The 26,921-nt window shown below is 43.0% G+C and overlaps 1 protein-coding gene, 2 non-coding genes and 2 pseudogenes across 3 annotated transcripts; 1 reads left to right on the forward strand and 4 right to left on the reverse strand.

The window, feature by feature from the left end:
• Positions 1 to 1,560: 1,560 nt before the first annotated feature.
• Positions 1,561 to 1,643, reverse strand: TRNAY-GUA. Its single transcript has one exon. It is a non-coding gene; the product is annotated as a tRNA-Tyr (tRNA).
• A 746-nt stretch (positions 1,644 to 2,389) lies between these two features.
• On the reverse strand, positions 2,390 to 3,088 carry LOC119281847 (annotated as a pseudogene).
• Positions 3,089 to 15,805: 12,717 nt separating this feature from the next.
• Positions 15,806 to 16,895, forward strand: LOC119281848 (annotated as a pseudogene).
• A 5,881-nt stretch (positions 16,896 to 22,776) lies between these two features.
• Positions 22,777 to 22,850, reverse strand: TRNAD-GUC. The gene has a single exon. It is a non-coding gene; the product is annotated as a tRNA-Asp (tRNA).
• Positions 22,851 to 23,892: 1,042 nt separating this feature from the next.
• On the reverse strand, positions 23,893 to 25,960 carry LOC119281849 (cytochrome c oxidase subunit 2-like). The gene is made up of 2 exons (XM_037562266.1): positions 25,510 to 25,960; positions 23,893 to 24,287 (listed from the first exon to the last, which is right to left on the reverse strand). Exons 1-2 carry the CDS (start codon positions 25,895 to 25,897, stop codon positions 23,893 to 23,895), a joined length of 783 nt encoding a protein of 260 aa, XP_037418163.1. The 5' UTR covers positions 25,898 to 25,960.
• Between the last annotated feature and the right edge of the window lie 961 nt (positions 25,961 to 26,921).

The raw sequence follows: 26,921 nt of genomic DNA on the forward strand, positions 1-26,921 counted from the left end.
TTCAAAAGTAAGGAGTTTTTTCTGACTGAATCCATCCATAAAGCCGCCAAGGAAACGAAGTTCGTTCCCTTTCATCAAGTTGGTAAGGTAGGCAAACCACTTAAGCTTTGCCTTAGACTGACAGAACAAAGCTAAGAAGTAGGCTCAATGGAAATAGGAAAGGGACAAGGGCGGTCGTCGCTTGGTGCGAAGGCTGCTGGTTCGGTACGGTACTAAAGGTCCTCGGACTTCCAGGCGGTTTTTCTTTTGGGCTGCTGTGAACCCTTGGATCTCGCCAATACAGCCTCCTATGGTTTTCGTCACCGAGATATCTTTTCTTTTTTCCCAGGGATTTTTTGGGTAATCAGCTCCCATGCTGCAAACAGTCAAGTCTGAACCTTGTCGCTCTTCTTTCCTCGTGGGCAGGAAGCACATCGGCAGCGTGCGTTGCGTGATTCCACTGTGTTTTTTGCACTTGACTGGGTGGACAGTTGACCGGAAGATAACTTCGATTCGCCCGGCCAGCAGGCGGGTGGCGTGCTTATCTTGTGTGACAACACTACAGAGCGAGTAGCTCTTCTAGTCGGGCAGCTGTGTGACAACACTCCTGAGAAAGCGGCGCTTTTGTGTGACATGCTATGGTCTCAACGCCCTTACGAGGTAGTGATGAGTTTCACGCGCTCTAAGCCCGGCCCACGCGCAGTTAGGAGGATTGGCCGCTATCTGAGCGGTACCACCCGCCCTACCCTACTACTATAGGGGGCTGTCCGTCCTACAGCCGCCCGAAAAGGAACTGCAGTAATCTTGAATAGGAATCCTACAGTGATAAAAAGAATCCCCATAAAAATACCACTGGATCGAGCACCAGTGATTTCGTATCCGGTCAAAATCTTGGCTAATTGATCGAAGTGGGTAGCTCCAGTAGACCCATAGATCATGGAACAAATAGGGTGGGTAGGCCCAACCACCACACTACATGTATAGAAGCGAACCCCCCTCCTTACCATACGTGTGACTCTCACCGCATACGGCTCGCACAAAGACTCCAAAATCCATCCCGAGCTTTTTATTCCACCTCTCCCTCCTCTCCAATCCTCGATCAGACTAGCCTTCCCCAGCAAGAAAACGTATCCGCTTTAGCAACAAAGTGCTCATCCCTTGCTTGTTCTTGAGCACGCAAGGCGCTCAAGACGGTGATTCTTGCTTAAAGAAGGGCTAAAGCACTCCAGCTTCGAAGCTGGAGTTTGCAATTTCAAAACTACAGGTTTTAGCCCTCCTGCTGGGTGGACGTTTCCTTCGTCTATCATATGTCTCGCTTGGCTTCGTCCCGAACCAAGGAGGCATGATGGTGTGCACGTGTGTGTGCCGACTGCAGAGACTACAAGCCGACGCCGGAAGCGACTCGCTTCTATTCTCGATTGGATATAGATGGGGAATCTCTATATATCGTCTTTTTTCGACAACCTCTCTAAAATGCATACGAGAAAATTGCACTTCACGGCACGGCAAAAAAAAGAGCTTCGCTCGGTTGGGCCCTCCTAGGCTTCCGCCTACTTTCTCTTCTCTTAAGTCTACAACAAGTGGGAGAGGCAGGATTCGAACCTACGTAGAAAACCTTCAACAGATTTACAGTCTGTCGCTTTTGACCGCTCGGCCACTCTCCCCTTCCCAGGGATACACCCTCCTCAAACAAAGGGTTCCTGAATAAGAAGGATGGCGGCCTTCGTTCTTAAGTTAAGAAGAGCAGATGAACTATTAGATTTGCTAACGTTCTGGGAGAATAAATAAGGTCATTTAGTAAGTTCATAACAATCAATTTATGTAAAGCAAGGGGCAAAGCTTCTACGATAGCTTCCCCCTCATTGCCATCACCGGCCTTCCCCAGCTCCTGTCCTTCGTCGCTTCTGGCTAAGCATCTTTCGGCGGAGGAAAGGAGGCAACTAGTCGCTTATGGCGAAGCAGAAAGTTCATGAGCAAGTGAATGAACGAGCAACGAGTGAAGTGCAACAGTCGTAAGTAAGGCTCGCCATGTTCCTAAAAGGAGTGACCATCTTTTCTTCCCTTCTACTGACACTGAGCGAGCAACAAGCATAGGCAATAGTTTCCGTAGGGGTGGGGCGCAAGCAAGCGTTTTCAGGCTCCGCTAGCTAGCGTACTCTTCTGCTATCAATGAAACCGAAAGAAAAAACCAGTGCCCTTTCGTATAGATCGAGACGCAGTACTTTTTATTTACTTCTTCCATACTAGGAAGAATGGAAGGAAATCCTTCGATGACACTTCTTCCTTATTTGAAGAAATGATATCCGACGCCCGTGGAAACTCTTTCATTTCAAAAAAGTTCTTCTTCTTAAGAAACAAATAGCATTTCCTATTGATTTGTCCCCCGGACTAGATCTATGTAGATTCGGAATTATCCATCGCTACACTGTTCCCAAGGACTAGCAAAATCGAAATAGCGAAATTCTTGGGTCATCTCAATGGGTTCAGAAACCACACGTTTCTTTGGATCATCATAGCGTACTTCCACATATCCACTCAGAGGAAAGTCTTTTCGTAATGGATGACCCTCGAAACCATAATCTGTTGATATACGGCGTAAATCAGGATGATTGATGGAAGAAACACCAGACATATGTCATACTTCTCGCTCCCACCGGCCGGCTGATGGAAATAGACTGACTACCAGAGATATTCGTGTTACTTCATCTACACTTGTTTGTACACGAATGCGTGAGTTATACCGAGTACTTAGTAAATTATGGACAACTTCAAATCTTCGTTTTCGAGAGGGATGATCCACTCCGCAAACATCGATCGAAACTTGAACCCTTGTATAGGTATGCCATTTTAGAAAGCACAACAATGGAAATGGGTAGTCAGTATTGGTATAAGATCTATTCCCATGTTCCGATCTTTCATTTTATGTACCCATTTCTTAGGTAAAATCTCCCAGCTATATTGGAAAATGGATTGGTTATCCATAAATGAAAATAAAGAAAGCTTTATTTTGGTTCCGCTTCTTGCTCTAAGCAGAAAGACTTGTCGGAAATCGCCGGTTGGGTTGGTCCGACCAAGAAAGGCATGGGAGTGGAGAGGCAGAAGTGAAAGACTGGCTGCCAATAAAGATCCAAAACTGCACACACACTTTTTATAGTTATGTATTGAAAGTGCAACTATCCCTAGGTGGTTTTGGTAATTCATAACAACATATAGCTCATTGAGCTAATGCTATTCCAAGACTATTATTTCAGGAAAGCTTAATGAATGGCATGGCATGGATGATGAAAGTGGATCCCTCAAGATACTAATGACAAAGGATTGGCTCAAGCTCAAAAGCTCAAGACTCTTCATTTTACATTTTAGTGATCCAAGATCACATTGAGTCTATAGGAAAAGCCAATACTATCAAGGAGGGATGAGGTGTTGCTTAATGAGCCTCTTGCTTCAAGTGCTTAGTGATATGCTCCAAAAAACCCTCAACTACTTTCTCACATCCACAAATGACCTAAACCTAAAGCCAATATCGGTCACACCGATTCTTCCTATCCGGCACCACCGAGTTCTAATGTCATAGCCACTGCCACAAACCCTAGGCAAATCGGTCCTACCGATAGGGATCTCGGTCTCACTAGATGGGATTGTAATCTCTCTGTTTCCCTTCGTAACGTTTCGGTGTAACCGAAGTGAGCGATCGGTCCCACCGAAATTGCAATGTAAACTCTCTGTTTCCCTTTTGTAACATTTCGGTCTCACCGAAAAGAGCAAATCGGTCCCACCGAGTTTACCTGACCAACTCTCTGGAAAGCTTATTACCAAAATCGGTCTCACCGAGTTTGTGTAATCGGTCTTACCGAGATTACGTTATGCCCTAACCCTAACCATATCGGTCTTACCGAGTTGCATTTCGGTCCACTGAAAATCCTAACGGTCACTAGGTTTACTAAATCGGTCTGACCGAGTTTGATGATTCGGTCCCACCGAGTTTGGTAAATTGTGTGTAACGGTTAGATTTTGTGTGGAGGCTATATATACCCCTCCACCTCCTCTTCATTCGTGGAGAGAGCCATCAGAACAAACCTACACTTCCAACTTACCATTTCTAAGAGAGAACCACCTACTCATGTGTTGAGACCAAGATATTCCATTCCTACCATATGAATCTGGATCTCTAGCCTTCCCCAAGTTTCTTTCCACTCAAATCTTCTTTCCATCAGATCCAAAACCTATGAGAGAGAGTTGAGTGTTAGGGAGACTATCATTTGAAGCACAAGAGCAAGGAGTTCATCATCAACGCACCATTTGTTACTTCTTGGAGAGTGGTGTCTCCTAGATTGGCTAGGTGTCACTTGTCGGAGCATTTGAAGCACAAGAGCAAGGAGTTCATCATCAACGCACCATTTGTTACTTCTTGGAGAGTGGTGTCTCCTAGATTGGCTAGGTGTCACTTGGGAGCCTCCGACAAGATTGTGGAGTTGAACCAAGGAGTTTTTAAGGGCAAGGAGATCGCCTACTTCATGAAGATCTAGCGCTAGTGAGGCAAGTCCTTCGTGGGCGACGGCCATGGTGGGATAGACAAGGTTGCTTCTTCGTGGACCCTTCGTGGGTGGAGCCCTCCGTGGATTCGCGCAACCGTTACCCTTCGTGGGTTGAAGTCTCCATCAATGTGGATGTACGATAGCAGCACCTATCGGAACCATGCCAAAAACATCCGTGCCTCCAATTGCGTTTGAATCCTCCAAACCCTTCCCTTTACTTTCTTGCAAGTTGCATGCTTTAATTTCCACTGCCTATATACTCTTTGCATGCTTGCTTGAATTGTGTGATGATTGCTTGACTTGTCTTAAGATAGCTAAAATCTGCCAAACTCTAAAATTGGGAAAAGGCTAAGTTTTTAATTGGTCAAGTAGTCTAATCACCCCCCTCTAGACATACTTCAAGGTCCTACAAGTGGTATCAGAGCTTTGGTCTCCAGTTGCTTTGATTTCCATAGCTTTTGGTGGTCATAGCCTTGGTTTCACAACCTAGGAGAGTATGGCGTCTAGTGAGGGAAATTATCACCGTAGAGGTCCTTACTTTGATGGTACTAATTTTGCTAGTTGGAAGCATAAGATGAAAATGCATATTCTCGGACATAACCCCGCCATTTGGGAAATTATTTGTATTGGCTTGCAAGGTGAATTCTTTGATGGGAGAGAGCCAAACCGTGAAGCTAATGCGGAAGAATTGAAGATGCTGCAGTACAACGCTCAAGCTTGTGATATCATCTTCAATGGATTGTGCCCCGAAGAATTCAACAAAATCAGCCGTCTTGAGAATGCAAAGGAAAATTTGGTATACTTTGATTGATATGCATGAAGGTACCGACTCCGTCAAGGAATCCAAGTTGGATGTGCTCCAAAGTCAGCTTGACAAGTTCAAAATGAAGGATGGTGAAGGTGTCGCTGAAATGTACTCTAGGCTTGCACTTATCACAAATGAGATTGCCGGCTTAGGGAGTGAAGAGATGACCGACAGATTCATCATCAAGAAGATCCTAAGAGCATTGGATGGAAAGTATGATACCGTGTGCACATTGATCCAAATGATGCCAAACTACAAAGATCTCAAGCCAATGGAAGTCACTGGAAGAATTGTTGCTCATGAGATGTCACTTAAGGATAAGGAGGAACTTCACAACAAGTCAAGTGGTGCTTACAAAGCCTCATGTGAAGCCCCCACATCATCAAGTGAGAAACAAACCTTCAATGAAGAATTGAGCTTAATGGTGAAGAACTTCAACAAATTCTACAAGAGTAGAAGCAAAGAAAGAAGCTCCAAGTCAAGGTCTTACAATGACAAAAGATCTTCTAGTCGAGAGCGAAATTGCTATAATTGTGGGAGACCCGAACACTATTCCAATGAGTGTACGACACCCTACAAAAGAAGAGAAGATTCTCCAAAAAGAAGAAGCAAAAGAGAAGAATCACCACCAAGAGAGAGGAGGAGAAGAGATGATCATTATGAACGAAGACCCTCACGGAGAAGCAAGGATTCGGAAAGGAAGGACAAGTCATCAAGGAGCTACACAAAACGAAGACATCAAGCTCATGTTGGTGAATGGGTATCCGGTTCCGACTCCGACAGTCACTCCGAGAGAAGCTATCACTCTGACTCCGAATATACTCAAGATGAAGGTGTTTCCGGTCTAGCACTTGTCAACCAACTCCTACGACATATTTGATTCACCAAATGAAGGAATTGGAAGATGCTTCATGGCCAAAGGTCCAAAGGTAACACATCCCGAGTATGTTGATTTCAATAGTGATGAAGATGACTTGCTTGTGGATGATGATTTACTTGTTGACAACTCTAGTGATGAATACTACGATGAAACGTCAATTAATCATGCTAATCAAGATAAAACAAATGACAATGATAAGGAGAAGATTGAGCTTCTAACTAAAGAACTAAACACTCTTAAGTTGGCTCATGAAACTATCTTCGAAGATCATCGAGAACTTTTAAGGGCTCATGAGAAGTTACGCTTTGAAAAGCTCAATCTTGAGCAAGAGCATGAGTTCTTAAAAGCAATCAATGATGATCTCCGCAAGAAAAGTTCTTCTTACATTGCCAAGCGTTTACTCTTATCTACTTACATGCCTCAAGTCAAGTCTAGTAACAAGTACAAGAAAGATATTTCCTCTAGTAGTAACAATAATAATGTCAAATCCAATATTGTTGCTTCTAGTAGTTCTCTTGATTCCACTAATGATTCTCTTAGCCAAGTTATGAGCAAGAAAATAGCTTATTGAAGGGAATTATAGAGAAAGGTGTTTACAAGAGCCTTGCCGGGAGTAAGCAATTCGAGGAAATTGTACGCAAGCAAGGAAGGCACCGAAAGAATCAAGGTGTTGGTTTTGAACGAAAGTTCAATGCCAATGGAGTTGAGTGGGAAGAAGATCAATACCCCAAGACGAAGTTTGTTCCTCAACAAGAGAAGTATGATCCTACTTCCTTCAAAGGAACACAAGCATAAGATGATCTTCCACCACAAGACCACAAGAACAAAGGCAAGGACAAGCTTTAAGAAGAGATTGATGCATTTGAAGAAGCACCTAAGGTCTCAGTCAATTGGGTTCCCAAGACTACGTCAAGTTCTACTTCATCAAGTACAACTACAACTCCAAGGATTCCCATCAAAATGATGTGGATCCTGAAGAAGAAGAACTAGAGAGTTCTTGAGGGTGACTCCGCCAACATTCTTCACTCATATCTTTTTGGCAACAACAAGTGCAATCAACTTCCACATCTTGCACTAGTTCAAGGAGTCACAAACCCTCATGTTGGTACCTAATGATTTCATGGACATTATATTGTGTGTGCATCACTCTTGTCTATGGATATTCTTGTTTGTTCCTTGTGGAACTAACCCATGTAGGTATGTTGAAAGTGCAACTCACTCCAAAGGATTGCTCCAAATGATCTACATCAACCTTGAGCATCCACATCTTCAACACCTACATGAAGTCATCATCGACAAAACCCAAGGTTAATTCATCCCTCTAAAAGGGGATCTCACATCTAGGGGGAGCTTAACTCTAAGAATTGAGTCAAAGCAACTCTAATGGTGTGAACACATCAATGCATTATGTAAAAGTGGTAACCCACTTAAGCTTAAATGATGAGTATGACCTATGATCAAATGTTTTCATTTGACTCCTAAGTCAATATACTCATATATAGATGACCTAGTCATCGCCAATTGTTTTGATAGATGCTAGAATTGGTTGTGCATGTTTTGCCACATATTTCACTTGCCATCTTATTGTGTGAGCATGTTGGTGCATATTTTACTCATTCGAGGACATCCACTTGTTGTTTTGATTGTTTGGTTCTTTTTTCTTTTTGCTAAGTGGATGGACAAGAATGCCTAAGAACCTTCTCTAGCTATCTATGCTTTTCTCGTCTCAAACTCTATTCATGCTACATCACAAAATTTGATCAAGTCAGATTCGAACCACTCTGTGTGAGGAGCACTCGGAGTCCCCGATTCGTCATAGACTTAAACTTCCAAAACTTCTTTGTGATTCTCGGTCTGACCTATTCCTCCATTTCGGTCCCACCGAAGTCAATCTAGGTTTTCAATCTCGGTGCAACCGATTTGAACTTTTCGGTCACACCGAGTTGCTGTAACTGTACATAGTTATGCATTTCGGTGCCACCGAGTTGTTCCACTCGGTCACACCGACAGGGTCGGGCTATATATAGTCACGGGCAAAAATTTGGAAATTCTCCGAACATCTTCGCCCGCACAATAGCTCGCTCTGCCATCAGGGTCTCCGGATCATCTCCTCGTCGCTAGCCGCCTCCTGTCGCTGGTCTCCACCGCCGTCAACGGATTTCACCCCCGCCGTTGCCGCCGTAGTGAGTTCATCGCCAAGTTAGGGTATGAACTCGATCACAGTGCTATCCTCGTCCGATTCCTAGCACATTGTGTTCTTAATGATTCTTGCCACGATTGAAACACTCCTATCCAGTCAATGCAATCCTTAGATTAGATGAGATTTGAAAATTTAGGGTTAGGTTTCCGCCGAAACCATCTCAGACCCACCGAGTTGAAAAACTTGGTCCCACCAATTTGGCTAATGCCATTGCACTAGTGACTCTCGGTCTGACTGAGAATTGCTAATCGGTGAGACCGATTTTAGGACTTTGTGAAACCCTAGTAGTCTCAGTGCCACTGAACTGTGACTCGGTCCAACCGAGTTCATCAATTTAGGTTCCAAAACTGCTTCGGTATCACCGAGTTTGAAAATCGATTGATCCGAAATGCTTTTTGTGGAAAACTAAAACTGAATTTTTGAATCATTCTTTTGCAAAAATCTCTGCATTTTGTGATGCTCATCCACTCTATCTCATCTATAACTCTTCACAGGGTCAGCAGTCAGTGATTTGCAGCATGTCAGACCAAAGTGATAGTCAGAACAGATCAGAAGAGCAGATGCACATGAGTGAGGGCACTAGTCCCTCTAGCACTTCAGATGAAGGCAGCAGGAGCACCCCAAGCAACCTGCCTAAAGCTGCCACCAGGACAAGGAAGAAGAGAACCTCAGATTCTGAGGATGAGGATTATAGAGCAGAAGAGGATGAGGCTACTTCCAAGAAGGTAGTGCTCAAGAAGGAGTATGGCTCAGCCAAGACCACTAAACCTGGACTCAATAGGAAGGTTCCTGCCAAAAGGACACCTATGCTGAAGGTCAGAGGATCTACTCAAGTGCCTGAGAAGCCTGATCCCCAAGAGCCTGCTCAGAAGGAAAAAAAGGAAAGAAAGAGTCAAAAAGACCATAGCCAGTGTTGTTGGGCAACCTTCCATGATGGAAGAGGAAGAAGAGGTTGCTGCACTAGCACCCAAGGCACAAAAGCTTATGGGTGATGCAATTAAGTCAGGGGCTGCAACATCAAAGCCCAAGGAAGCACCCAAAGCTACCCCAAGCCCAAGCTTGCACCAAACAGGAATACCAGGAGTATTCCAGCTGCTGAGAAGAACAAGGCCCCAGTGCCTGAAGTTGCTGATGAGGAAGATGAAGAAGGACAAGTCCTGAGGAAGCTCAAGCCCAAGATACCAAACCATAATGATGCCCATCCTGTGGCTGAGGACATGAACATCAGAAGAGACTCAGGGTTGAGGCTATGGAGGATGACAGATCCATATGCCACAAGGAGAAGGACTGCTGTTGATTACAGGTTCCATACAAAGGAACAACAGGACTTCTATGAGACAATTTTGTTGGACAAGAAGCCCATAGTGTGTGATATGAGGTGGGTCGATTGGACCTACATGAAAGAAAATGAAGAACACTATCCTGGAGTGCAAGACAATTTTGTTGCATGTGGAGTTGCATATTTTGTTGGGCAAAAGCTCACCAACTGGAATGATGAACTCATTATGCAATTCTACTCCACAGCACACTTCTATCCAGATGGGAGGATAATTTGGATGTCTGAAGGTACAAGGTACCAGTCAACCGTTGAGGAGTGGGCAAAACTGATCAATGCCCCAAAGGAGAGTGAAGATGACTTGGATGTCTATGCCAAGAAGAAGATGGACCACAATTCCATGGCACACATGTACAAGGAGATCCCAGACAAAGCCATTGAGACACATAAGTTTGGGTCAGTCCACTTTCTTCTGTCAGGGCTGCCAACAATCAACTGCATCCTAAGGCACACTCTGTTGCCTAAGTCTGGTGACCACAACATGATTAGAGGGCATGCAATCAACATGTTTCATTTGTTTGATGTGCCACAGAAATTCAAGGTCATGAGCCTTATGGTTGAGACCATTAAGAGGACAGGAGCAGATCAAAAGAGAAGCTATGGATATGCCCCTTAGATTCAGGAGTTGATTAACTCAAAGATGGGCACATGAAAATATCTATTGGATAAGGAACATTTTCCTCTTTATCCAGACTTTGAGGACAATCAGGTTGTCATGAATGGGAATGAACCATCATCGGTACAAGCTCAAGAGAAGAAGGAGAAGGCAAGGAAAGAGAAGGCTGCCAAGATGCCAACTCAAGAGGAGGCATCTGAGTACTTTCTGAAGAACAAGCAGGAGCAGCTTGGTTACTTGATAGCATCAACACTAAGGATTGAGAAGGGATTGGCCACCCTCACTCAAAATCAGCAGAGCTTGGAAAGAATCATGGAACAAAAATTCTATGATCTAGATGTCAAAGTAACTGAGATTCAGTCAGTTGTGGAGCAGCTACATGATGACATGCAGGAGAGGAAGGGCAAGACTACCACTAATGTATTTGCCAGAGTGCCTAGAGCTCAAAGGTCAGCTACAGTGCCTGTTCAAGACACCAGAGCCACATCATCTGCACCAGCTATAGCTCCTACAGCTCCAGTGCAACCAGCTCCAGCACCAACTCCTCCAGCTCCCTCAACTTCAACTGAAGCCTTCATTCTTGGAGTTCTCCGTACACCACCACCTGAAGATCAAGCCTAAGAGTTGATCTAGCACTATGCATTTTTATGAACTTTTTGGTAACTTGTTGCCAAAGGGGGAGAAAAATGTATAGATCATAGGCTTCGAGAGGGAGAGAGTGTTGCTTTTGTTCTCTCTTGCTTTGGTTGTTAAAATTTGTTTGCTTTTTGATTGCTTGAGATACTATGCTGGATGAGACATTGATGATCATGTGTTTGATCATAAGCTACACTTATGCATGTTTGATGATATTATCTTATCTATCCATATGCGATCATTCACTTTGCTTGGTGATGAGTGCATGTATTCAATCTTTATCATTTTGAGCGCTCCACCAAGATGTATGTGACATGGAAGAGTCACCCATGAGCCTAATTCCTTGTGCATTTGCAGTCCAAAGCAAATCTTAAACTATGCACAAATTTAGGGGGAGCTCTTGCTTATCACATACTTCTCAAAGCGACGATGTTTTTCAATCTTATTATCATTTGTCGAAGCTTTGATCTATATGTTGTCATCAATTACCAAAAAGGGGGAGATTGAAAGTGCAACTATCCCTAGGTGGTTTTGGTAATTTTTAACAACATATAGCTCATTGAGCTAATGCTATTCCAAGACTATTATTTCAGGAAAGCTTAATGAATGGCATGGCATGGATGATGAAAGTGGATCCCTCAAGATACTAATGACAAAGGATTGGCTCAAGCTCAAAAGCTCAAGACTCTTCATTTTACATTTTAGTGATCCAAGATCACATTGAGTCTATAGGAAAAGCCAATACTATCAAGGAGGGATGAGGTGTTGCTTAATGAGCCTCTTGCTTCATGTGCTTGGTGATATGCTCCAAAAAACCCTCAACTACTTTCTCACATCCACAAATGACCTAAACCTAAAGCCAAAATTGGTCACACCGATTCTTCCTATCCGGCACCACCGAGTTCTAATGTCATAGCCACTGCCACAAACCCTAGGCAAATCGGTCCTACCGATAGGGATCTCGGTCTCACCAGATGGGATTGTAATCTCTCTGTTTCCCTTTGTAACGTTTCGGTGTAACCGAAGTGAGCGATCGGTCCCACCGAGATTGCAATGTAAACTCTTTGTTTCCCATTTGTAACATTTCGGTCTCACCAAAAAGAGCAAATTGGTCCCACCGAGTTTACCTGACCAACTCTTTGGAAAGCTTCTTACCAAAATTGGTCTCACCGAGTTTGTGTAATCGGTCTTACCGAGATTACGTTATGCCCTAACCCTAACCATATCGGTCTTACCGAGTTGCATTTCGGTCCCACCGAAAATCCTAACGGTCACTAGGTTTACTAAATTGGTCCGACCGAGTTTGATGATTCGGTCCCACCGAGTTTGGTAAATTGTGTGTAACGGTTAGATTTTGTGTGGAGGCTATATATACCCCTCCACCTCCTCTTCATTCGTGGAGAGAGCCATCAGAACAAACGTACACTTCCAACTTACCATTTCTGAGAGAGAACCACCTACTCATGTGTTGAGGCCAAGATATTCCATTCCTACCATATGAATCTTGATCTCTAGCCTTCCCCAAGTTGCTTTCCACTCAAATCTTCTTTCCACCAGATCCAAAACCTATGAGAGAGAGTTGAGTGTTGGGGAGACTATCATTTGAAGCACAAGAGCAAGGAGTTCATCATCAACGCACCATTTGTTACTTCTTGGAGAGTGGTGTCTCCTAGATTGGCTAGGTGTCACTTGGGAGCCTCCGGCAAGATTGTGTAGTTGAACCAAGGAGTTTGTAAGGGCAAGGAGATCGCCTACTTCGTGAAGATCTACCGCTAGTGAGGCAAGTCCTTCGTGGGCGACGGCCATGGTGGGATAGACAAGGTTGCTTCTTCGTGGACCCTTCGTGGGTGGAGCCCTCCGTGGACTCGCGCAACCGTTACCCTTCATGGGTTGAAGTCTCCATCAACGTGGATGTACGATAGCACCACCTATCAGAACCACACCAAAAACATCCGTGCCTCCAATTGCATTTGAATCCTCCAAACCCTTCCCTTTACTTTCTTGCAAGTTGCATGCTTTAATTTCCGCTGCCTATATACTCTTTGCATGCTTGCTTGAATTGTGTGATGATTGCTTGACTTGTCCTAAGATAGCTAAAATCTGCCAAACTCTAAAATTGGGAAAAGGCTAAGTTTTTAATTGGTCAAGTAGTCTAATCACCCCCCTTTAGACATACTTCAAGGTCCTACATTCATCCAGGATCGGCTGCATCCTCTAGTGTTGAATCGGGTATAGAACCCAGGATGCTTGGTTACAATTCCGAATCCGCTAAACCATCGCTCGGGGAAAAGTATTATACAGAGCATTAGTACTTATTCTGATCCTTTCTTATATTTAGATTCTAGTAGTTTATTTCAGTCGTATTCATATCCTTACTGCGGTTTTTAAGGGTAACAAATAAAAGTATGCAGGTTCTATTTTATTGTTCCGAGACATATGATGATAGCATTGAGAATGAGAAATCTTTGCAAAATGCACGTATTATTAACGAGTTCTGGAACGATTACTACGTTAAGCTGTTGGATATTGACAAAACGAAAAAGACTTCTAATGTTGATATGTATTAGGATGATGTTAGAAAGTTGTTGATTAATGAAAAGCAGAATCAAAATGGTGCGTTTTCCAATACTGAATTAATAGATTTACAGAATCAAATTGCAAATTGCACAATGAAGTTCGATGAGGATAATCTATTTAAAGTAGCTCCTAACATAGTAAAGTTCTTGATTAATAAAGATCAGCCTAACTCTAAGCAATATCTAAAGGGTTGCCTACCAAGTAGCTTACCTATGCTTAAGATGTTTGGTATCTATACGCTTGAGGCTATCATGATTCATGTACTAGGCTTGGTATCCAACACTCTTCAGGAATCATCCGTAGTTAAGGCAGCTAGATTTATAGATCAACTTAATTCAACTGTACAAGAACAAGAAAGGTTTATACAATACAAAGCACCAGGTAGCGGTAAGGTGGAAGCAGTACTCACTAGTAAGGTAGAATCAGTTAAGGATGTTGTTCAGCCCAAAGGTGCTAGCAAAAAAGAGAAAAAGAAAAAATGCAGTGTCATTATGATACCGGGAAATACTTGCTCCAATTCATGATTGAAAGAAATGTTCTACATATATCAACAGATAGGGGAGTAACAAAAGAAGATCCAGTGCTGGTTCTTAAGAAAGGTCAAGGGTATATAGAGAATTCTTGTTATGTTATGTGCAATTTGAACATAAATCTGCTCCCTATCAAACTCAATCTTCCGATGCTTTGCAAACCCTTGGATTGGCAACCAACAGAGAGGGGGTCTGGTCCTGATACATTATCGGATCTGATAGGAGGTTACTTATGCAAACCCACGGGGGATACCTAGAATCTCTTTCGGCTATTAACTTCCCATGACTTAAACCACTTCTATATAAAGTTACATAAAAAAGAATACAAGCAGATGTGTGATATTTTGAATGGGCTTCAGTCTCAAGCATTTGAAATAAACAAAAGGCTCTTGAGATTTCTGGAAAAGAATCGTCAATGTTTAGTTGAGTGTGGGCTTCTTTTACCAAATGCTCTGGCTCGCGTGAATCCGACAGAAGCCTCAGACATATTGAGGGAGTGCTACTTCAATAACGTCAAAGGTATTAAGAATGCTTGTAGCTATAACATATTGTTAAATAAATTATGAAAACAGGTGCAGCAGGCTAGTTATGAAGATTTTGTAATAAGACTTGCGTCAGCATACGAAGGTTATCAATTCTATTTGCCAGCATTCATGGACTTCTGTGGTAGAATCTACCGTTCAGGTGTATTGCATTTTCATGAGTGTGATTTGTCAAAAAGTTTATTACTCTTTTCTGCCGATCATCCTCAACCTCAAGCACAAAACCACCTATCGGAAAAAAGAATCTCAGTCAACACTTAGCATGTGTTGCAGCCTTTAAGTATCCAAAGTTCTCGAACTTAGATGATGCCCTTAAATGGTATAACAAACACCAGACTGAAATGTTTACTTCGGACGAAAGTTTCATTCAATTTGCTGCGCAAGCTAGTGATGCATTTTTTTCATAGCCAAGATCCTTTCTCAGGATGAAGGAGTGAGTAATTATCATCAGGTTCCAGTGACCCAAGATGCGAGTGTGAGTGCATATCAAATTATGAGTTATCTCTTGCTTAACTTAGAAATGGGTAGGAGAACGAATCTTCTTCCATCTTAAGACGGTCAAATCCAAGATGTGTACATGTGCTTGCGGGATGAGCTTAATAAATTGTTTTTTACCAGATTGAATAATGTTAGTAGTAGTAATTAGAAGAAAAAACTCATAGATTCTATGTTAACCAGAAAGTTCGTCAAAGGATTGTATATGCCATCTCCACAGGGGTCCGTCCGGTTCTTCCTCAAATGGGTTGCCTCAATCTTTATCAAAGTTTTGGTATCTAGCTTATCCAGCTACAGTATAGTATACTCCTTCCTTGCTCGATAGAGCTCTTTGAATCCGCTTCAACTAAATGCGTAAAATAGAGTAATTTCTTCAAAAGCCAGTTTCTTTCAAGAAGGCAGGAGGCCCATAGCGAGTTACAATAGTGCCAATTCTTGTACGGAAGGTCGTAATTCCGGTAACCTCGACTGCTCTAAGAATTATCCGGGCTAGCCGGGCACATCACATCAAAGTTAGGTCATTTGTCAAAAACATGGCAAATAGCTCAGTTGGTTTGGTAAGGGAGCTATTCTCTCACTTAAACCACTCCCATATGAGGTATTCTATCTCGTCTTAAAGTTCCCCCGCATTACCCATAACTTACCACCTGTATTTCCGGAACTCAAATCGCAAAATGACAATGCTTTCGATAGTCTGTACTAAATTACTTTGTACAAATGCACATCTCAGCCGTCGGGTAGCTGATCACCATTTCAAAGTCTATATCCGTGGTTCAAGAAATGGAATTGCTATTCTCGATTCAGACAAGACACTGATTTGTTTACGAAACGCTCTTCATTTTATAGGATCTCCCAGTCGTCAAAAAGGCCGTTCCTTCTTTTTAAAGACCAGTCATTTATTTATTTATGAGATAACGAAAGAAATGGCTAGCTATTTAAGAAGCTATTTAAGAAATGTGAATTCTCATTGTTTCGATGATTCTCAATGGAAGATCGGGGCATTTTTGACCAATTCTTTTGCAAATAAAAAAAATTCCGTTCAAGAAAGAAGATCAATTTTGGGTTGAACCAACAACCTGATTGTGTGGTTATTTTGAATGCAGATAGAAAGTCTTCGGTCATACTCGAAGCTGATCGATCACAAATACCTATTCCATCCTTAGTTGATTCTATGATCCCATGGGAATCCTATAAAAGAATCACTTATCCCATCCCAGCGAATGATCCTATACAGTTCGTATATCTATTTCGTCATTCAATCATGAAAACAGTGATTCTTGAACAAAATGCGATTAGTAGAGAAGCACAATCTCTCAGAGTCACTTTGAGTACGGGGAAGTCCGCAGGAGGGATGAGATCCGCCTGCTACTCCACCTCTTCTTCTTCCCCAATAGACGAAGAAGAAAATAGGGCCAAGGCGCTATTGGAGATGCGCAAAAAATATCCATCGGGAGATGGCGCTGACGCCGATGCTAACGCTCGCAAGGTGGTTTTGCAGGCAATTTCACAAAATAGTTTTTTTTCGTTGAGCTCATAACCCGGTTTGGGCCGATTGACTCTGTGAGCGATCGAGGGGTCGCGGGCTCACACCTTGCTTTTGTGCATAGGATCGAAGAGATCCTAGAATTTCATGGAAAGAGCAGTGGCTCTCTGAAAGACCTCATTGATCTGAAATTGGATTTGGAAGACGCCTCTAAAAGAGAGGAGATTCTACTTCCATATTTTTCCTCCAAAAAAGAGGCAAAGTCCTAGCGTGATACAAAAAGAAATAATGGCAAGGGCGGGGAATGATAGGTTCATAGATGTGGAGTAATCAGTTCTTCATTTGAAGAGTTAGTTGGCTGGCCTACCGGCCCGCAGATGTAGAGAGGTTGCCCCCACCATCCTCTTGAAGTGCGAAATCAAAGCGATTCATGTTGATGGAAGAAAGGCTAATTTCGTTTGATCTGATCCGCCTATGCCAGTTCGAGTCTGGCGAATCACTATCATCTGTTGCCCTAACTTTTTCTATTAGCTCATCTTGTCCGTAGTGATATTTTGGAGAAGGAGCAATTACCGGAGTGAGAACGGTAGAAAGAAGCAATCACGAAAGCTAGTGCTAGTTGTGGCTTTTTGTACTAATCTTGTTTGTTCGGTAGCTTGCATCAGCAGCTTTAAAAGGAATAGAAAACGAGGCTTTTTCCACCACACCAGGGGCGGGCATTACGCTCAAGCAGGGGAAGTCAATTTGACTGCTGCTCGAGAACCTGTTTGAACAAGAAGAAGTAGCATGGCTCCAGCGGGGCAGAGCCAATTGGCTACGACATGGTGACCGAAATACAAATTTTTTCCACCACTTTGCAATTGCAAGAAAAAAGAGGAATCTGATCAAGTACTTGATGAGCGATACTGGAGATCGAATAGAAGGTAAAGACTTACTCGATGCACATATTTAGGGCTATTTCTCTCATCTGTTTAATACACAATTCTCTTTGATAAGAAGGGTTCTCTTGTGTTCCAGGGTTGATTAAGCGTCTGGTGGAACAGGGATACATTGTGTGAGGCCAAATTGCCTGACGAATTGATGAATATGGCTCAATATAGACTGGTCCAGGTATACCGGTCAGTCTTGAGCCACCAAGATAGCCTTCGACATATCATGTTCCTCCCTTGAGTGGTAACTCTTTTCTAACCTTAGAATCCTGAACCAATTTGCTCCAAAGACTCTGTCATTGAAAGGAGTCCATAGGTTGATAAAATAGGTTTTCATGAAAACCACACGTAGATAGAAAAGGTAAGAGTTACACGTGCCAGAAGCGAGGAATACCGCTCGGAAGCCCAATTGAACCTGTCCTCGTTCACCGCTATCTCCATATATTGGATGCCAAGCTTGAAAGGGTAATGGTCCGAGAGGATGGGGCCATAGTCTTCTATTACGCATGCTACACAGACGATATGGTCTTTGGCTTACCGAGAGGGGATAAGTCCACGCGAGTCACCCAGGGTCTCAAAAAGGTCTTAGCTAGGGTCCTTAGGGAGCTCCTACACGGCTTCACTTCTACTGAAATTTCCAGAAAACAACCAGGGAGGCTACAAATTATCGGCTTGCCCCTGTCTCTGAAAAGTGGAGGTCATCTCCACGTGGGTATTCCATCCAAACGATGGGAGAAGAGGATGACACTTGTTCATATTGAAAACTAGAGATGAAGGGAAAGAGGTTTGATTGGAACATGTTCTACAAGAACTCCTGTGTAGAACACGCCCGTATCTATTCTATGGGCTTGCTTCAGGCCAATCCTACTGTTGAAGTAGAAAGCATCGTATTCCGGTTTTTCCAACACTTGATCAGGAACCGGGCGCAGAAATTCCTTGAAGAGAAGGGGATGCCTACAACCAATGCCTAAATAAAGGCATATGCTGAAAAGTGCAACTACTAATAGATTCTGTAAAGGAAGGCCCAGAAGGGCTAAGCTACTGCCCGAAATAGAAGAGGGCGACTAGAGTAGAGGAGCCTAATTCCAATCCAAACAATTGACGAGGGAGTCTAATTATTTTTCCATTCTTGATTGTTTCAATTGCACTTTCTTCATTGGACGGTTGCTTGGAAAGTGCGATAGTTACGGCGCTTGGAGTATACGGATTGAATTCTTCCTTCTTCTATAGGTCTTTTTGGGCGGCGAGGCGGAAAAAAGGTGTAGAGAGGGAGAAGGTACATAAAAAACGATTTCTAAGGTAGAAAAAAGGCATCCACCAGTCATTGAGAACAGCTAATCCTGGAATTAGCAGGCCGGTATGCGAAGAGAATTCGGTATTGAATCCGCGAGGCTAGGTGAAGGAAAGTCCAATATGGGTGGATTACCTTTTTCTGAAGGATAAGTCTCTGGGACTGACTGAACTGAATGTATAGCATCAAGATAAGAAGCACGGTAGTCGAAGTTGTACCTTGTGGGGTGGGGTACAAGTAGACCAGACCAATGATGAAAAGCATAGATACGAGCATGGCCTCCCTGTCTCAAAAGCAGGCCGCCAAGGGTGCTCGCATGAAGCATTTCTCACTCATAAATAAGTAGTTATCACAAATTTAGAAACATGCTCTGATTTCTCTTATTGAATTTCATTCATATTTTCCAGTATTCAGAGTTGCTTGGGAAAAGGTCTAGTCAGGGTCGGTTCTGTTCGGAGTTTCGGGTTGATCGGAAAAAACACCCTAATTAAGACTTTTGTATAGTTTGTGTCAACCTGAGTTTGGTTAAGTGCCCGCCCGCCTAGATAGATACATAAGTGTCAGTTTGAATGAAGTCAAGTGTAAACCGTGTCAACAACGAGAAATTGAAGTGTAAATCTGGATGGTTTGAAGTGGAAACGTTAACATGCAAAAGTGTCTACCTCATTAGAAAAGCAAGCATCTACCGGCGATATATTCATTCGAGTATCAACCGGCGTCAACCAGTTGTCAAACTCCAAATATTTCGTTCGTAGGGGCATGAAGAAGTTGCTAAACCGGTTGTAAAGTGGCTCTGATAAAAACCATCATTGCTTTATTTTTTACTTTTCATCTAGTAACGTGCATGAATGGATATGGTGGGTAAGATTTGAAAACGTTTGACATCAACCGGGCTCTACTTTGCTTTTACTTTACTTCACTTGCCAGGTCATTGTTGTCGATATTGAGGTGAGGACTCTCTCTTTATTCTCGTTTTATTTATCACTAAATGATCTAACAAACGCATGATTTGATTACTAAATATTGAGTCATTGAACGAATATTCGAGTAAATTCACCTTTTTCTATGAAAGCGAGGATTGGGCTGGGTTGCTTATTCGTCATCACGGAGCAATCCGGTACCTTTTCTTAGGTGAGCGACTGAGACGAGAGCTTTCAATTATGCCGTTTTGGTAAAATCCCAGGGCTCTTTCTGATTTGATTAAATACTTCTATGTTGTATGATAATAGAAAGTCAAGATCTCACTCGCTTTTCTGCTTTTCTCGGCTGTTGCCTTTTTCCACATCGATTGCTATAGGAGTTCCATCCTCAACCTATGTATGCTCAAAGAACTGGATCACAGAACTCTCAGCCCTTCGCCCTAAGGCTACGAAAACGCTTCTACTCCCTTTCCCTTCCCAATGTCATATCTTTCTTTGACAAGAAGGAAAGATCACTCTCTATCTAAATGATAGAACCACTAGCACGATACCTTTCACATTGGTAAGTCAAATCCTGGTGAAGATATCACGAGCAATGACACGACGACATCATCTCCACTTTGTAGCCCATCGGTCTTCATTCATTGAAGCCAGGGCATTGACTGACTTTCAGCGATCGCTATAAGAAAGACATAAAAAAGTTCTCCTAAACCTGTTCCTTTCCGTTACTACTACTTGGAATTGGAAGTCTAGGAGCAGGACTAACCTTTTTTTTCGTTTAAATAAAGTCGAGATGTAGCTTTCTCTATCTCAATAAATTATTCCACCTCCATTCATTGGAGAACAAAGTGTTATTTGATTAGATCCTTGCTTCAAACTCAACCGAATCAAGTTTCAAAAATAGATGTGGAAGAGGCAAAGGGAAGAGCAGGGTTGCCAAATTGTTTCTCAGAGCTGGACGAAACATCTATCTCTATTTACAATACCCCCAAGAAAACTTTGTCGAAAAAGGTTGTCATCGTAATAGGGATTGCACCTCAACATGGCAGCCCTCAATTCTGCCAATTGTGTGTGACTTGTACTCTTCTAGGCTTCCTCCTTGCCTCAAGTGATTAAACTCATCAACTACACCAACCACATTTCTTACCTCAAACCTCTCTACAATCTCTTGAATTTACTCTTGCCAAGATACTTGTCCCCTATTCACTAAGAAACTGTTGTACCAGCTTTCAGCTCTCCCCCTAAGGTGCATAGCCGAAAGTTCTACCTTGTACCAATCCGTAACTTGGTACACCGAAAAGTAATGTTCACACTTTTGTATCCAAGACCTGGCCCCTTCAAATATTGGAAAAGAAACTCTAGGAGGTTGATGTATCTGCTGCCCTTATTGATATTGATTTTGCGGCCTTTGTTCTTGCAGGTATTGGTACGGGTCATGCTATTGAGTTGGAAGCGGTTGGTTAAGGTAAGTATATATTGGCACTTCTGGTTTCATGGAATTTCCAGCATAGGGCAAAAGTATTGGTTGGGAAAATTGGATATTTGGTATTGAATTGGTCTTGGTTGTGGTGGTGGAGGTGCAGGATTAGGTCTAATATTATCATGTTTTGAGCTGTGAGGAAGGCCATAGGTGGCTAGAAACAAGTGTTCGTGCCAAGGTTTTGAGGGGGATAGAGAGGGTTATTTTTGTGATTGGGTCTTTTAGTTGCTTTGCTACTAGAGGGCTAGGTGGTCAGGGGTTTAAAGGTCTGGAATAGGTGTGAGTGGTGGTCGTATTCAGTACCAATGGTACGGTAATTGGAGGTTCAGGCGGTTCAGGCCTAGGATAAGAGCTAGAGGCTTGTTGAGGGGTAGCCATGGTTTCAGCTTCACTGGCAACAACTGGTAGGGACATTTGTTGTGGTGTTCTAGGAAAATGAACCATATTGCCCCTAGTTATGTTAATCGAGCCATGCTCTTCTTCAATGCTCTGCGCCTTCAAAAAAGTAGTTTTGTTGCTTGCGCTATAATTTAGGAGTTTCAACTTAACTAGCATATGTGCATTTGGGTTGTTGGCATATGTCGGCTACATACTGGATGCTTTTCCATCATTGTTCGACTTGCACAGAAACAATGGGTCCCTTCTGGTTTCTTTTTCTCCCTCCAAGTTTGTTCTTCACTGTAATGTGTGTCAACTCAACAAGAGTGAGCACACCCTTCCTGCTGGTCTTCTTCAACCTTTGTCTGTTCCATTACAACCTGGGTCTTCTATTTCAATGGATTTTCTTGAGGCACTCCCCAAGTTTTATGGTTATAGCTCAATACTTGTGGTCGTGGACCGTTTCACTGGCTCATTTCATTCCTCTATCTCACCCTTTTAGCTTTATACCCTATCTTGTATCAAGTAGTAAGTCTACTCTTCTTACCCCCTCTCCTCTACCTTTTGTGGCCCATCTATTAGCTTTTTGACCATCTTTGAGTCATAGCGAGACGACTCTATCTCTTTTCACAAGTACAGCCGTAAGTACAGTTGCAGGCGTCAACGGTCAGCAGTACTGAGCTACGGAAAGTCTATCGAATTATAGCTACGGAAAGTCTATTGAAAGGACCTAATCAAAGGCTACTACAGCTATAACTGACCCGCCTATGGAATCTATTGGCTCTGTTGAACCGACATGAAATGAAAGAGAGGAAGGCGGAAGCTATTGGCAAATAGAGGGGGATGTTCTCCGTGTCTTTTAGCCCTCACTAGATGACAACTTGCTTACTTTTCACTTCTTCTTAAGCTTGGAAGACTAGTTCCTGACTGACTTGATAGTGCGATGAGCTTACTTGCTCTAGTTCTATCCTCAGGATTTACTTACCTGAGTACCTAGCACCGAGGATCGATGTAATTTATTTTAAAAAGATGTTGTTGATGCTAGCACACATATAAATAGATGTTCCCCACTGCTTGCTTCTCTTACCCGAATGGGGTTTATGCCTTAGTGAAACTCGGGGTAAAGTGGCAGAGGTATGACCTCAGGAAGAAAGAAAGATTGGGCGGGGAAAACGGGGTTCGAACCCGCGACTTCTGGCGTGACAGACCAGCACTCTAACCAACTGAGCTATTTCCCCCTTTCATAACTACTGTCGATTCAACAGTCACCTACTGGTTACCTTTGTAACTATACCAAAGTAGCTGTACAATAGAATGCCCTTCGCCTTTAGTACTTTTCTTATATATATTATGTTATATACTAAATGTGTCAAAGCAATAGAACTTATTGAAAAAAAAACAAGCCCATCTTTCTCAAAAAGGAAGAGAGGGTGCGCCCCCCAGAGAGAACCCCATTCTTTCAAGAAAGTTCTAATTAATTATGTAGAAAAAGAAATAAGGAAAAGGAGTAAGCGAGTAGGGTCAACAAGATTCTAAACAAATACCACAAGTGACGGAACTGACGATGATGAAGAGATAAGGGGCGAAGGATATTTTTTCTATTATTCCAATTCTTATTTATTGATTATGTAATTTATTCAGATCCATATTCATTTTCATTTGCAAATACAAACTCTCTTTCATTTTCTTTTTACTTTTGCGCTAAGGATAAGGGAACTGAGAAAAAAAGAGCTGGCTTGGCTGGTACATCAAGCATATGACATATTGCTTGTTCAGTGTGGTACACATATCTATCAATGTCAATCAAGTAAGAAAATGCATTCCCACTGTCTGAGGAAAAGGTGAAGAATTGCAATTTATTGAGCTTGTAAGGCCCGTTGAAGTCCCCGAGAAAGGGTATAAATAGGGCTATAAGTAGGCCGTTTGCTATTGCAATAAGGGTTGCTCGCCTTTCCTTTTGACGGCTTGGCTTCCTATCGCTCCTATGTAGTGGTCGGCCTTAAAAGGAGTCTTCCTACCATACCATCATGCATGCCTATGTTATAGTGCGTTAAGCTTCGCCAGAAGCAAGCAAGATGATGAAGCGAAGCTTCGTAGACAAGGCTCGTTCCATGCTTGACTTACGAGCTCATGTAGTAAGGCCTCACCCTACTTCAATAAGGGCTTATGCACTCCACTGGTAAACGAGCGTTAGAGCTTTTTGAGCGAGCGAGCGAAGCCTTCCTGGAGCTTCCCCCTTCCCACACCCGAGAATTGCATTTCCGCTTTAGCTTCCCCGGTTTAGTTGGTTTGGAGGATTAATTGATTGGATACCCAATCCGCATAATCTTTCAAAGTCACTGCTTCTAAGACGATAGGCGTAAAGGCATGATTAGTTCCACGAATCTCACTGCACTGACCATAGTAAACGCCTTCTCGTTGTACCGAGATGGAGGTAAGATTTGAATGACCAGGTACAGCATCACATTTGACACCTGAGGAAGGTACAACCCAACTATGAGGTACATCAGCGGGTGTTACAATCATACGTAGATGAGTTTTGGATGGTACAACCACTCTATTGTCAACTTCTAATAAACGTGATTGACCCAATTCTGGATCATCTTCTGGAATCATATAACTGTCAAAAGTGAGTGACTGTTCATCGGAACTGTTATAGTCCGAATACTCATAAGGTTGGGTCGACGCCCGCCTCCCCCCAAACTTGACTTGCAAGTTTCCCCGCAAAAAGCTCTCCATGCCTACTCTTATTTATAAAGAGCACTATTCTTCTTTAGTTAGGTAGTTCTCCCCCTCTATGAGACCGTAAGACCCCGGTGGAATCGAAGGCCCGCTTACTAATAGGCAAGAGGGGACCCTTTCTCGCCCAGCCCTACCGAAATCAGTGAAGCTGGAACCGATGAAGACAATGTTCAACACACATGAGACAAAATGAAGGTATGGGACGGCCAGTTCACCACGGAAAGGGATGCTAGTCGGCTTTGGCAAAGTTGTAGGCCCCAATAGATCAGATCTCCAGAGTGATTCCTCACCTATCCTGCCAGGGGCCAAGTCGAAGGCTCGAGTATAGATTCCCTATGCTCATGTGAACGGCCGGCCCGTAGATCTAAAAGGATCCATAAAAAAGACCGGAAAGTATGTTTGTCCACGAAAAAAAACTTGTTCATGAGACCTCGAATTCCCACGTTCTAGCCTGCATTATGCCAGCAGGTCCCACCCCCAATTTCTTGAGTCACCCTTATCTAAAAAAAGGACAGAGTCTATCTAGATCATAGGATCAGTATATTCAGAGGTCAATTCTCTTTCTTTGACCTCCCACCGTTCACGACATCCCTTGCTTCTCGCAAGAACGGCTCCTCGGTGGAGGAGTAGAAGCGCTGGTCCCCTTCGGTCAAGTGCTTGAGCATGCTCTTACCTACCGTAGGACCTCCGTCCCCGAAGCAAAGAAGGAGGAGCAGGAACAACAGGTTGTCCTCTCTTGGCCTAGTAGTTCCGCAACTATTACCGTGGTTGTTGCCAATGGGGATCCCCCATTCCGAAAGGTAACGGGACCAGCCCTTAGGTCCAAAGTTGTATGCCACTGCTGTGGTGCCGATAGATTCACTACTGAAGCCCCGTTATCGGACATTGCAGGCTTAGCATCTATTTTTCGTATATCGCTCCACCACACCGAGAAGAGGTATGTGTACCTCCAGCAATAACAAGAATGGAACCATAGGCTCCTATGCTGGGAGCATTTCGGGGTATAGGTCTAACCACCTCAACTCCCCGTTTCTGGCATGCTATAGTTCTTTTAGTCTCTCGACGACGGGAATGGGAGATGACCGGTAATCCAGATGCTTCGCGAACCACCGGTACATTTCGTTGCACTTAAATCACCCTCGTTAAGAGGCGCACTCCGATACCATTGATGTCCAATAGCTTTGATAGTAATGGCTGGATCTACTAATACCCCGTCCATTGAGTATAACAGAGCAAACGATGGTATAGCAATGAACAAAAGAATGACACTTGGAAATATGGTCCGAATAATTTCGATAGTACTTCCATGAACAATCCTTTGTGGGATTGGATTAGTTTGCTCGTTGAAATGCCATAAAGCGCGAACCAACATCCGTGATACGAAAACCAAAATAAGAATGAGGAAGAAAAAGATATCGTGATGTAAGTCAATGATTCCTTGCATCATAGGTGTTGCTGCGTCTTTAGATCCTAATTGCCATGGTTCCGCAGCATCACAAAGAGCGATTGTGAGGAATCGACATGATAATGAACGAAGAATCATTGGAATTTCCCATCTTTTTCAGCTCTGCTCCCGAAAAGAGAAAGGAAAGGAGACTGATCTTGACGTCGGTGTTGGTTTTTCCAACGAAAAACAAGAACATTCTTTCACGAACTTCCATGACAAAATGCTAGTTGCCTCGTAACGCATACACCGGAGCGTTTGTCCCATCGACGAAGACTACTTACTATACGCGTTTTCTGAAGAGCAACAACAGAAAAACATAGGTGAACCTGGATACCATACTATTAAAGAGAAAGATACAGACTAACAAGAAATCAAGGACCTCGTGAGTACTACTTAGTTGGCCTCATCAATTAGTCATGCCAATGAGATATCAAGCCCTCGATTCCAACGGGGCTACGGACAAGAAAGGTCCTTTTGAGATTCTATTTCCCCTTGGGTCTATCAAGCTAAACAGTTCGTGGGGATATAAGAAGATCACACTTAGACAACTGTCTACACTACCTCTTTAATGATCCGGATTCCATGACGCATAATTCATTTGTCCATATATATTCCTAATTTCATATTCATCAGCATTTTAAATCGAGCAAGGAGAAGTCGTCGTGTTGGTTCTAGGATGGAATGATCTTTTGATCCAAAGATGCCGGTGCTAAAACCTCTTGTGTCTCTTTTAGTAGGACCGCGAAGGCAAGAGCATTGAGGAAGCAAGGATTCTCCCATAACTAATTAATGCAGGAAAAAACAAGATTTCACTGAAAAAAGGTGCCTAACCCCAGGATTTTTTGATACTTTTCTTGAAATTGACTGGATTTGGAAGAAAATGCACTCAACCTAACAAATCCTGATCAATTCAAGTGGTTAGTTTAAGGGGGTACATGGGGCTGACGCCGAAGGAGATAGGAATGAAGTAGGGCGGGCAGCTACCCAGAGATTGGAATGCCCTATTGACAGGGAATGCTGGTACCACCTACGGTGCTTGATAGTCTTCAATCCAGACAGTCTCGAGAGTACCTTGACCCATAGCATAGGGCTTGATGTGGCTTTGGGGTTTCCCAAAAGG

The sequence above is a fragment of the Triticum dicoccoides genome, chromosome 3B (genome assembly GCF_002162155.2).
Source record: "Triticum dicoccoides isolate Atlit2015 ecotype Zavitan chromosome 3B, WEW_v2.0, whole genome shotgun sequence".
In the NCBI taxonomy this organism is placed as follows: domain Eukaryota; kingdom Viridiplantae; phylum Streptophyta; class Magnoliopsida; order Poales; family Poaceae; genus Triticum; species Triticum dicoccoides.